General features: G+C 37.1%; 1 protein-coding gene across 2 annotated transcripts in view; it reads left to right on the top strand.

Moving 5' to 3' along the window:
• RLF (RLF zinc finger) overlaps window positions 1-13,582 on the top strand; it is a 92,487-nt gene that overhangs the window by 68,435 nt on the left and 10,470 nt on the right. For both annotated transcript variants that reach the window (XM_055342016.1, XM_055342017.1), the window contains one exon: window positions 1,972-2,108. In XM_055342016.1, coding sequence (XP_055197991.1) covers window positions 1,972-2,108 — 137 coding nt within the window. The remainder of the gene's footprint in view (window positions 1-1,971; window positions 2,109-13,582) is intronic.

Genomic DNA, 13,582 nt, shown 5'->3' with positions numbered 1-13,582 from the left:
TGTCTTTGAAAACATTAGAAAACACAATTGTGTGTGTTTCACTTTGTAAACACGAACATTTTACCCTGATTAAATTGGATTTATTTACTCCATTCATCAGCATTTACTTTTTTTTATGTGTTGCAGACACTGTTAGGTGCTGAGTTTTGAACAAGGTATATACGTAGCCCGACCTCATTCATTTTACATTCTAGTAGAGAAGACAGATCCTAGTAAGTTCTTCATCTAATGATTGAATAGCAATTGTGATGGATGTTACAAAGGAAGAATTAAGAGTACAGTTTTTGTATGTGGGTTTGTCCTTTTTTAAAATTGAAGTATAGTTGACTTTTGGAGGAGTTGTTTTTTAGTTTTTTAATTGATGGGAATAGAGTTTTTGATGGATATTCTGACATGATCTTAGAAGTAAAATGGTTCTATGAGAAAATGGTATTTGATCTAAACTTTGAAAGAAGCCTTTCTGAGGGTCTGACTAAAATTAGAGACTTAGAAACCACCTATTGGAACTGAATAGCACTTTGGAAGAGATGAGCTCTTATATACCTTATTTGCCCTGACATATGCTTCATTTATCCTGAAATTTAACATTGTTTTATACCTTTAGTGTCTGGCATAATTAAGATTTATAATGCTAACACATAGACAAATGACAAAGATTATTCTTCATCTTCTTTATTAAGATAAGGAATGATAAAAACACAGTTGAGAAAGGATCTTTTGAGGTCTTTTCCCCGTTTTAATAGTAAGTAAAATAACTAAGCCCCAGAAAATTCTTGATTTGCCCAGAGGTAGTTTTAAGATTTCTATAAATAGTATAAATGAAAAAGATATATATCTAAGTGTTTTAGTTGTTTGAAAACTCACTTATACCAAAGATTTTTTTTCCCTTAACTCTATGAAAAAGTGATAAGTTACTACAGTATTTGAATTTAACAGTTTCTCATCCCGCCTCCTTTACCTTTACTGGCAGTGAGGATAAACTTTGTGTTTTTCTATCTGTAACTAGAGTGACTTGAATAAAATTGAAAAAGAAATAGGAGTACCGGGATCCCTGGGTAGCGCAGCGGTTTAGCGCCTGCCTTTGGCCCAGGGCGCGATCCTGGAGACCCCGGATCGAATCCCACATCGGGCTCCCGGTGCATGGAGCCTGCTTCTCCCTCTGCCTGTGTCTCTGCCTTTCTCTCTCTCTGTGTGTGTGACTATCATTAATTAATTAATTAATTAATTAAAAAAATAAATAAATAATAAAAAAAAGAAATAGGAGTACCTGTTGGCTCAGTTGGAGGAGTATGCAACTCTTGATTTTGGGATCATGAGTTTGAGCCCTATGTTGAATGTGGAGATTACTTAAAAACAAAATCTTAAAAAAAAAAAAAAAAAGATGGTGCTTCAGGTGAAAATAATCTGAAGTTATTTCATTTATATGGTGGCGGTATTCATGAATAATTTTTTTAAATTAGATTCCATGCCCAGTGTGGGGCTTGAACTCACAACGCTGAGATCAAGTTGGAATGCTGTACCGACTGAGCCAGCCAGGTGCCCCATGAATAATTTTTTTTTTAACTGTACAAAAATGTTTTTATCTGCCTTGGGACTAGAGGGGGACTTCCTTACAGTGTCTACTCTCTTCTCTTTAATATTTTCTTATATGAAACATTCCAGAACACTTGGCCATGAGTTAATAGAAAAAAATTAAATCCTTCTAATTGCTTCATCAGTTATCAAAATAGAAAATGTTAGGGACACCTGGGTGGCTCACCGGTTGAGTGTGATCCTGGAGTTCCAGGATTGAGTCCCACATTGGGCTCCCCGTGGGAGGCCTCCTTCTCTGCCTATGTCTCTGCCCCCCCCCATGAATGCATGAATGAATGAATAAATACTTAAAAAGTTAAAAGAAGCTTCATATTACATAACAAAATATGTAGGAAAGTCACCATTTTCTTTTTGACTCCATCTTCTCATTTTTGATAGATTGCAAAGGTCGACTGCAAGGAAATACTAGACATCATATGTAATCTGGAATCCGAGGGTCAGGATAATACAGCATTTGTTCTTTGTACGACTTACCTTACCCAGCAACTCCAAACTGCAAGTGTATATTGTTCTTGGTAAGTATATTTACTTTTTATTCTCCTTATTTGTTTAGTACAGAGTATGGCATTTAGAGTTTATGTAAACATTGGTTTGTTTCAAATTTAAAGCCTGATGACATGTGAATTAAATCTTGCTTAGAAGCTAAACCATTTAATTAAAAATATTATTGGTTTGATATTTTCCAGAAGAGTCCAGAAATAAAGAGAAGGTAAAAAGTTTGAGCTCTTCTTGATCATCCTATAGAGGATTGTCTGTTAAATTTAAGATATATCTTTGAGGATAAAATTATAGCAACATGAAACAAATTAGTGTTAGGTCGTTTTCTTTTACACTTAATGTATCCTCTGATAGTTTTTTCCCCCTCTTGTTTGGAAACCCACTAATTATATAGGTTTCTAGGTCAACTTTGCCCTAGAGAAGGATATCCATTTGAATAAGAATCTCTTGCAACTTTGGTACTATATAGCAGAATTACACAATTTGGTTTTAATTCAGTTTATATCTTGTTAGCCTACAGAGTACTTAGTTGCTAAAAAAGGAAACAATAAGTGTAACCCACTGTTCTTTCATTCTAACTGTATGGAATCTATTTAGTACAAAGAGGCAGACTTGGTACACAGGAAACCCAGAATGTAAGAGTGTAAATGAGTATCAGATTAGTAATACGGATAATGCTATAGGATATTAAAGAAAGGTGCTCTCACTATATGTTTAAGAAAAGTTTAAAGGAGGAGGTAAATCTCTGATGAGCTTTAATTCAAAGAAAAAGTTGGATTTGCATGATCTTGATAAGAGGAACCTTGAGCATTTTAGAACCTTAGGATGGTTTAAAGTTGAAAATGAGCATTTTTTTTTTAATTTTTATTTATTTATGATAGTCACAGAGAGAGAGAGAGAGGCAGAGACACAGGCAGAGGGAGAAGCAGGCTCCATGCACTGGGAGCCCGATGTGGGATTCGATCCGGGGTCTCCAGGATCACGCCCTGGGCCAAAGGCAGGCGCCAAACCGCTGCGCCACCCAGGGATCCCCGAAAATGAGCATTTTAAAACCCAGTAAAGCCCTTTGTTTACTTTAACCTTCATCAATCTCTTTTTGGAGGATCTGTGTGTATTAGTACAATTTTATTATTATTAGCATTATATACCACTGTATTTCTTTTTATATTATATAGAAATATTATTTATGTACTATCAATCATCTCACACAACTCTCATAATTGTCATTGTGCAGATGAGGCAGTGGAGGTCCAGAGGAAGTTTTGTGATTGCCCAGGATCTTAAGGCTAAAGTGATAGAACTGGATTCACATCCAGGATTTTGGACTGCTAATCCAGTGCTTTTCTTCTCCTGTGGTGGTTTTCTTGGCACAGGCACCAGAATTCAGATTGTAGCCTTCTACCACTGGGTCCACTAGTCCAGAGTTATATCTCCTACAAGAAAGTAGATAGTGGGGATCCCTGGGTTGCGCAGCGGTTTGGCGCCTGCCTTTGGCCCAGGGCGCGATCCTGGAGACCCGGGATCGAATCCCATGTCGGGCTCCCAGTGCATGGAGCCTGCTTCTCCCTCTGCCTGTGTCTCTGCCTCTCTCTCCCTCTCTCTCTCTCTCTCTCTCTCTCTATCATAAATAAATAAATTTTTTAAAAAAAAGAAAGTAGATAGTGGAATAGAGAGTTAAATATATTTTGTAATACTCATTATTGGAGTTTTGTAAGGAAAATAAAAAATAGGTGATATAAATAAAAAGAATTATGTAGCAATGAGGGTTTTGATCATTAAATTGAGGGGTTTTTTCATACATTACAGATTAGAGATTTTAGCTTTAGAAAACAGATGTGTTTCTTGAGAAGCAAACCCCAATTTAAATTTTTCTTGTGACCGTTAATTTCTTTGCTTATAATGAAAAAGTATCTGCTAGTGATAGCTAGATTTTCAGGACTAAGAAATGTATTAAATCACATATGGGATGTGTGTAGATTACAGAGGTAGGTTTTTTGTTTTGTTTCAGATATACAACATATGATTCAACATTTCTGTACATTACTCAGTGCTCATCACAATAAGTGTGCTTTTAATCCCCTTCACCTATTTCATGTATCTCCCCACCCACCTCCCCTCTAGTAACCACCAGTTTGTTGTTTGTCCTCTTTTTAAGAGTTTTTTCATTTGTCTCTTTTTTTTAATTTGCTTTGTTTCTTAAATTCCACAAATGAATTAAATCATATGGTATTTGTCTTTCTCTGCCTGACTTATTTCACTTAATATGGTACCCTCTAGATCCATCCATGTTTGTTACAAATGGCAAAATCTCTTTTTATGACTAAGGGGTGTGTGTGTAGTATCTTTTTATCCATTCATCTGTTGATTATGTTGATACTTGGGCTGCCTCCATATCTTGGCTCTTGTAAATAATGCTGTAATAAACATAGGGGGGATCCCTGGGTGGCTCAGCAGTTTAGCACCTGCATTTGGCCCAGGGCGAGATCCTGGAGTCCCAGGATCCAGTCCCACATCGGGCACCCTGCGTGGAGCCTGCTTCTCCCTCTGCCTGTGTCTCTGCCTCTCTTTCTCTGTGTCTCTCATGAATAAATAAATAAAATCTTTAAAAAAAAAAAAACATAGGGGTGCATATATCTTTTTGAAGTGTTTTTGTGGTTTTTGGGTGAATTCCCAGTAGTGGAACTACTGGATCATATGGTAATTCTATTTTTAATTTTTTGAGGAACCTCCATATTGTTTTCCAGAGTGGTTGCACCAGCCTGCATTCCTACCAACAGTGAATGAGGTTTCCTTTTTCTCTACATCCTGGCTCATGCTGGTTATTTCTTTTATTTTTTTATATTTGCCATTCTGACAAGTGTGAGGTGGTATCTTATTGTGGTTTTTTGGGTTTTTTGTTACTGGTTTTGTTTTGTTTTTAAGGGGGGGCACCTGGCTGGCTCAGTTGGTCAAGCATCTGCCTCGGCTCAGGTCATGATCCCAGGATCTTGGGATCCAGCCCTGCGTCAGGCTCTCTGATTAGCAAGGAGTCTGCTTCTTCCTCTCCTTCTGCCCCTGCCCTGTTATTATCTCTCTCTCCCCACCCCACCCCACCCACAAATAAATAAATAAATAGATAAATAAATAAATAAATCAAATCTGTGAAAGTTTGTTTTAGAGAGAATGAATTGGGGAAGGGGCAGAGGGGGGGAAAGAGAGAGAATCTTAAGCAGGCTCACACCCAGTGCATTGCCTGATAGAGGGCTCCATCTCAGGACCTGAGCCAAAATCAAGAGTCCAAAGCTCCGGATGCCTGAGTGGCTCAGCAGTTGAGCATCTGCCTTTGGCTCAGGGCCTAATCCTGGATTCTCTGGATCGAGTCCCACATCCGGCTCCTTGCATGGAGCCTGCTTCTCCTCCCTCTGCCTGTGTCTCTGCCTCTCTGTGTGTGTCTCTCATCAATAAATAAATAAAATCTTAAAAAAAAAAAAAAAAAAGAGGGATCCCTGGGTGGCGCAGCGGTTTGGCGCCTGCCTTTGGCCCAGGGCGCGATCCTGGAGACCCGGGATCGAATCCCACATCGGGCTCCCGGTGCATGGAGCCTGCTTCTCCCTCTGCCTGTGTCTCTGCCCCCCTCTCTCTCTCTCTCTCTGTGACTATCATAAATAAAAAAATAAAAAAAAAAAAAAATTAAAAAAAAAAAAAAAGAGTCCAAAGCTCAACTGAGCCAATGAGGATCCCCTCATTGCAGTTTTGATTTGCATTTCCCTAATGATTATTGATGTTGAACATCTTTTCATATGTCTGTTGGTCATTGTATATCTTTGGAAAAATGTCTTTTTGTGTCCTCTGCCCATTTTTAAATTGAATTGTTTGTTTTTGTGTCTATTCCATTGTATAATTTTTTTATATGTTTTTGGGTATTAACCCCTTGTGAGATACATCATTTACAAATATCTCTCCCATCAGTAGCTTGTCTTTTCATTTTGTTGATGGTTTCCTTTACTGTGCAAAAGGTTTTTACTTTGGTATAGTTTGAATAGTTTTAATTTTGCTTTTGTTTTCCTTGCCAAAGGAGACATATCTAGAAAAATGTTTCTATGACTGATATCAAAGAGATTACTGCCTTTGTTTGCTTCTAGGAATTTTATGGTTTCAGGTTTCATATTTAGATCTTTTAATATAATTCTGAGTTTATTTTTGTGTATGGTCCAAGAAAGTGGTCCTGTCTGGTTTTCTCAACACCCTTTGTTGAAGAGATTGTCTTTTTCCGATTGTATATATTCTTGTCTCCTTCACTGTAGATTAATTGACCATAAAAGTATGGGATTATTTCTGGATTCTTTATTGTGTTCATTGAATTGATCTGTGTGTCGGTTTTTGTGCCAGTATTATACAGTTTTGATTTGATTACTATAGTTTTGTAACACGATCTTGAAATCTGAGATTGTAATACCTCTAGCTTTGTTCTTTTTCAAGACTGCTTTAGCTATCTGGGGTCTTTTTGCGGTTTCATGCAAATCTTAGGATTGTTTTAGTTCTGTGAAAAATGCTGTCGGTATTTTGATAGGGATTGCATTGAATGTGTGGATTGCTTTGGGTAGTGTGGACTTTTTTTTTTTTTTTTTTAAGAGAGTGGGAGGGGAATGGGGAGTGCAGAGGGAGAAGGACAAAGAGAATCCAAAACAGGCTGCACGCCAAGCATGGAGCTCACCTCAACACAGAGCTCAATCTCAGAACCCTGAGATCCTGACCTGAGCCAACATCAAGAGTCAGGCATTGACTGAGCCATCAACGTGCCCCAGGTAGTGTAGATATTTTAACAAGAGTAATGGTGTTTCACTTCCTTGGTTAAGTTTATTCCTAGTTATTTTATTATGTTTGGTGCATGAGTTAAATGGGATTGTTTTCTTAATTTTTCTTTCCACTACTTTATTTTTTTTTTTTTAGGATTTTATTTATTTTTTTGAGAGGAGAGCACAAGTAGGGGAGAGAGGGAGAGAGAATCTGAAGCCGACTCCATGCTGAGCACAGAGCCCAATGTGGGGCTTGATCTCTTAACTGCGAGATCATGACCTGAGCTGAAACCAAGAGTTGGATGCTTAACTGACTGAGCCAACCAGGCACCCCCCCTTCCACTGCTTTATTAATGCATCGAAATGCAACAGATTGCTGTATATTAATTTTGTGTCCTGTGAATTTACTGAATTCATTGCTCAGTTCTAGTAGTTTTTTAGTGGCATCTTTAGGGTTTTCTATATATAGTATGTCATCTGTAAATAGTGAAAGTTTTACTTCTTCCTTAATGATTTGACGCTTTTTATTTCTTTTGTTGTCTGATTGCTGTGGCTAGGACTCCCAGTACTGTGTTGAATAAAAGTGGTGAGAGTAAAAAAAAAAAAAAAAAAAAAGTGGTGAGAGTGGGGGGATCCCTGGGTGGCTCAGCGGTTTGGCGCCTGCCTTTGGCCCAGGGCGCAATCCTGAAGTCCCAGGATTGAGTTCCGCGTCAGGCTCCCGGCATGGAGCCTGCTTCAAAAGTGGTGAGAGTGGACATCCTTGTCTTGCTCCTGATCTTAGAGGAAAAGTTGTTTTTCGCCATCGAGTATGATGTTCACTCTGGGTTTGTCATAGATGGTCTTTATTATGTTGAGGTATATTCCCATAAAACCTACTTCCTTGAGAATGTTTATCATGAATGGATGTTCTGCTTTGTCACATCCTTTTTCTGCTTCTGCTTTGAGAGGATTGTATGGTTTATCCTTCCACTTGTTTATATGACATACCATGTTGATCGATTTGTGACTGCATCCCTGGAATAAATACCACTTGATCATGATGAGTAATTTTTTTAATATATTGTTAGATTTGGTTTGCTAATATTTTATTGAGGATATTTGCATCCGTGTTCATAAGAGATACTGTCTTAAATTTTCCCTTTTGTGTAGTGTCTTTACCTGGTTTTGGCATTGGGGTGATGCTGGCCTTGTACAATGGATTTATAATCTTTCCATCATCTTCTATTTTTTGGAATAGTTTGAGAAGAATAGATATTAACTATTCTCTAAATGTTTGTCAGAATTCACTTGTTAAATCATCTGGTCTTGGACTTTTGGGACTCCTTTGATTACTGATTCAGTTTCACTGCTACCAACTAATGTTGGTCTATTCAAACTCTCTATTTCTTCCTGATTCAGTTTTAGAAGGTTATATGTTTCTAGGAATTTATCCATTTCTTCCAGGTTGTCAAATTTACTGGCATATAATTTTTCATAATACTCTTTTATAATCCTTTGTATATCTGTGATGTCAGTTATTTCTCCTCTTTAAATTCGGATTTATTTATTTGCACTTTTTTTTTTCTTAGTCTGGCTAAAGGTTTATCAGTTTTGTTATCTTTTTAAAGAACCAGCTCCTGGTTTCATTGATCTGTTTTCTTTAGTTTCTATTTCATTTATTTCTTCTCTAATCGTTTTTATTTTCTTCTGTCTTATGGCTTTGGGCTCTGTTTTTCTTTTTCTAGCTCCTTTAGGTATAAGTTTAGGTTGTTTGAGATTTTTCTTGATTACAAAGTAATTTTAAAACTATAGTTACACAGTTCTTTTAATATTCCTGATAACGCTTCCCTTTTAGAATGACCTATAACTTTTTTTTCTTTCTTTTCTTCACTCAAGCCACATTATAGCCCTTCCAAGGATATTAGTGGCTCTGGGATTAATGCTGCTCCCCTGCAACAGGAAGGGATTAAGAGGGATTTCCCTCTTGTTGGCCTCCTGAGGAGCTATAATGAGTAGACGAAAGAAAATATTAAGTCACATCACACTTTGTTAAAAGTGAGCTACTTCATAGAGAAACAGGATCTACAATTTTCAAATTTGGAAACTTTTTTTTTTTTTACCCTTTTGTTGTTTTCATAGGTGTTTGCTTGTTTTGCTATTTGGATTTTGAAATTAGAATAACTATAATGTAAAACAGTGAATTTAAGGAAAATGAAACTCAGGAATTCTTTTCAAATAGGTAGGATAGATTCTTTTGTTGTGCTAGAAATTTCCTGTGTTGAAAATAGTGGGCTATATGGAGTATTTGTGGGGAAGAGAAAAAAATTTTTAAGTGGTATTTTTTGTAACATATTTGTAAAACTGTGACAGAGTTGGAATCTGAAAAAAAACTTTTTTTTTTAAGATTTTATTTATTTATTCATGAGAGACACAGAGAGAGAGAGGCAGAGACACAGACAGAGGGAGAAGCAGGCTCCTTACAGGGAGCCTAACGTGGGACTCTATCCCAAGACTCCAGGATCATGCCCTGGGCCAAAGGCAGTCACTCAACCGTGGAGCCACCCAGGTGTCCCAGAAGTCCCATTCTTGAATGTGATCACTACAGAAGATAATACTTGAAGTATATAAACTATGTAACTATCATCCAAAACAGTTTATTTTCTTAGAAATCTTCAGAGATGGGATCCCTGGGTGGCGCAGCGGTTTAGCGCCTGCCTTTGGCCCAGGGCGCGATCCTGAAGACCCGGGATCGAATCCCACGTCGGGCTCTCGGTGCATGGAGCCTGCTTCTCCCTCTGCCTATGTCTCTGCCTCTCTGCCTCCCTCTCTCTCTCTCTCTCTCTCTCTCTCTCTCTCTCTCTCTCTCTCACTGTGTGCCTATCATAAATAAATAAAATTAAAAAAAAAAAGAAATCTTCAGAGATATTTACAAACCACAATAAAACATGTCATAATACTTTATAGCAGTCGCCACTTTTTTTTTTTATCAACAAAAGGTATATTGCTTAACTTATTCATTAATCCTGGCCCCAAAAGAGTTTTGGTTCTCTGCAAAAATCAAAGTTGTACTGGAGGAATGAGTCTGCAGTGGTAATAGAGTAGTCAGGCAAATGAGAAAGATAACCATTTTTGAATGGCACAGTATACACATAGATGTGTAATTACTATTGCTACTTTTATTTTTTATATATTTTGGCTTTACTTAAATTCAAGTTAATTAACATATAGTATATTATCAGTTTTAGGGGTAGAATTTAGTGATTCATCAGTTGCGTATAACATATCAAGTGCCAAAAAAAAAAAAAAATCAAGTGCCTTCCTTAATGTCCATCATGAATTATTCCATCCTGTCACCTGCCTCCCTTCCAGCAACCCTCAGTTTATTCCCTGTAGTTAGAGTCTCTTATGGTTTGCCTCCATCTCTGTTTTTATCTTATTTTTACTACTTTTATTTATTTTTTTTACTACTTTTAAAATTAGAGTTAATACAGGTGAAACTTAAACTTCCACACAGAGCTTTCAACAAGTATTTGCTAGATGATTGTTGCTTTCTTAGATCTGAATTTAAATCTTGTATATTGTACATTTGTGTTTCCTCAGATGTAATTTCTTGCTTGTTCTTTCTCAGCCTAGACTGTGATTTTTCAGGGTCAACGTGAATGTTATTCTCAGTACCTGTCAAAGACCAGATATCCATATGTGTTTTATTTAACCCAACTTTGTCAGAAATAAAAAGTTAAAAAAAAAAAAAGTAGTCATAAGAATCAACTACTATATTTGTAGGAGCCATCTTTAAGGATGGTCACTCCTTAATTGCACAAAATTTTCTTTGCCTCATTTCCAAAATGCCTAAATTCCGGATATCAGTGTGACATACTAGCTAGACTCCACAAGCTTTCTGCAATGCCATAACACAGTGTAATTTAAAGTTCCTGCTTGGTAGCTAGATCTCTACCAAAGTATGTTTCCCACTTTTTTTTTTTTTTAAGACTTTGAGAGAGAGAATGAGCAAGAGAAGGAGCACAAGGAGGAAGAGGGAGGAGGAGACTCACCACTGAGCAGGGAGCTGGGATGTGGGGCAAGGGGAGGCTGGGGGAAGGGTGTGTGGAGTCTCTATCTCCGGACCCTGGGACCATGACCTGAGCCCATAGCAGATATGTAACCAATTGAACCATCCAGGTGCCCTGTGTTTCCCACTATTAATAGAACTAAATGTCCTTTCCAGACTGTTTGAATTTGTATGTAATTTTTTGACTTGAGGTATGGATCGGGCTAGTTTGAGGGTGCAATAAATTATCTGAATACTGGAAGCATCTGTACAATAGAATCATTTTCAATATATCTTTTAACGGCTATTCATCTTTTAAAATTAATGGCTATTCATCTTTTAAAATCATCATTGTAGGGATCCCTGGGTGGCGCAGCGGTTTGGCGCCTGCCTTTGGCCCAGGGCGTGATCCTGGAGACCCGGGATCGAATCCCACATCAGGCTCCCGGTGCATGGAGCCTGCTTCTCCCTCTGCCTATGTCTCTGCCTCTCTTTCTCTCTCTCTGTGACTATCATAAATAAATAAATTAAAAAAAAAATTTAAAAAAAAAAAAAATAAAAAAATAAAATCATCATTGTAGTAATGAAGAAGCATTTGTCCTTCCTAGCACTATATATATGATCCAGCAGGCTCTGAGTTACTATTTATTGGTGGTTTCAGTTTTCCAGTGTGCAGATTTGAATGGATGACATCATGGCATTGTCATAAGTAATATACTGTTTTAGTTTCATTTAGGCAAGTTTATATGTTTGGGTGGGTAATGGCAGTTTTAAATTATTGAATTGTAATTGTGTAAGTATGTATAAAAACAAAAAATACATGATAAAAATGACCCTTTTTTGGTCATGATTATTTGGATTTAAAATAACTATAGCTTGAAATATTTAGTTTGGAATAAATCAAGCCCTAAACATTCTAGTTTATTTTTTAAAAATTATTTAAGGGGTGCCCAAGTGGCTCAGTTGGTTAAGCACTTAACTCGTGATTTTGACTCAGGTTATGATATTGGGGCCATGAGGTTGAGCCCCCCCCCCCCCGAGGTGGGCTTCTTGCTTAGCAGAAATCTTTACTCTGCTTGAGATTCTCTCTCTCCGTCTCTCTCTGCACCTCTCCCTCTAAAATAAATAAATCTATAAAAAAATTATTTGAGAGACTTTAATTCTCAACTTATCACTTTATCAGATTTGCCTGACTCTGAACTTCTAGCCAGTTGATGAATTTTATTTTATTTCATTTTATTTTTTTGACAGAGAGCACAAGCAGGGTAACGGCAGGCAGAGAGAGTGGATGAAGCAGGCTCCCTATTCAGCAGAGAACCGAATGAGCCAAAGGCAGACACTTAACTGACTGAGCCACCCAGGCACCTCTAGTTGATGAATTTTAGATAGTAGATATTCCTTACCCTTTTCTCTTCATAATGAGGTTTTACTGGTTTTCTTTTCAAATAGGATAATTTTGTTCTTTTCAAATAGGATAGATTTTTTTTTTTTGCACATATATTTTGGTAGAACTCCTTTTTATCTCTGAGCGTATAGAAGTCTCCACTTTCTTTGTTATTCTGAATTTTGCACTATTCTCAAAATTTTTTATTACTAAGATCTTAACATCTATAAGAAGCAGTCTTGTGAGTTTAAAAACTAACGGTGGTCCCAATTACTTGCCTGGCCACTAGCTATTCTGAAAGGTGACCTGTCTCAATTTTTACTTTTTCTGGTTAGGAAAGCAACCCTAGTCACCAAGACAAATATTTAAAGGCATTTTAAGTTCATTTTATTTATTATAGCTCAAATTTTCCATCACAAAATGATTATAAGCTTTTAAAAGTATAATAAAATAAGTTCTGTTAAAAATATTTTCTATTATAAAAAGATAGGTTCATTCATTAAGCCTTGTATTTGTGCATATCTTCCTTATAACAGTCTGTTAATAGCAATAGATATTAATGTTCTAAAACTGGCTTGTGAAATAGTACTTCTTTATGAAAGTTATTTAACAAATATTACAATGTGTTGGAATGTACAGAAAAAAGTCACTTTTTTTTGTTTTTAAAGATTTTACTTATTTATTCATGAGAGACACAGAGCAAGAGGCAGAGACACAGGCAGAGGGAGAAGCAGGCTCCACTCAGGCAGCCCGACTCGGGACTTGATCCCAAGTCACTTTTTTTTTTTTTTTTTAATTTATGATAGTCACAGAGAGAGAGAGAGAGGCAGAGACACAGGCAGAGGGAGAAGCAGGCTCCATGCACCGGGAGCCCGACGTGGGATTCGATCCCGGGTCTCCAGGATCGTGCCCTGGGCCAAAGGCAGGCGCCAAACCGCTGCGCCACCCAGGGATCCCCCAAGTCACTTTTAAGTGATAACATTCTCTCTTTAGTTTTACTCAGTGACTTACCTTGCATTCACATTTCACGTTCATATTAGCATTTTTATCCTAGGTATTTTTTAGTGCTTTTCTAGTGCTTTTCCTTAAGAGTTTTCTCTTAACCCATTCAATGCTTTTAATTAACTTATTTCCAAACTTTTCTTTGTTTCCATAATGAATATTTATAGGATTCTCGTATTTTAGCCATTTCCAAGAGTGCCATTTTACTAGTTTTATTAGTAATATTTAAACATTCCAAAATACATGCCTAAGTAGCATCATCAAATTTAATAGAGCTGGAAAAGAGCAGATTTAGTGTGGAGA

This window comes from Nyctereutes procyonoides, unplaced genomic scaffold, assembly GCF_905146905.1.
Source record: "Nyctereutes procyonoides isolate TBG_1078 unplaced genomic scaffold, NYPRO_anot_genome, whole genome shotgun sequence".
Lineage (NCBI taxonomy): Eukaryota > Metazoa > Chordata > Mammalia > Carnivora > Canidae > Nyctereutes > Nyctereutes procyonoides.
This window is presented reverse-complemented; position numbering and strand designations above follow the sequence as displayed.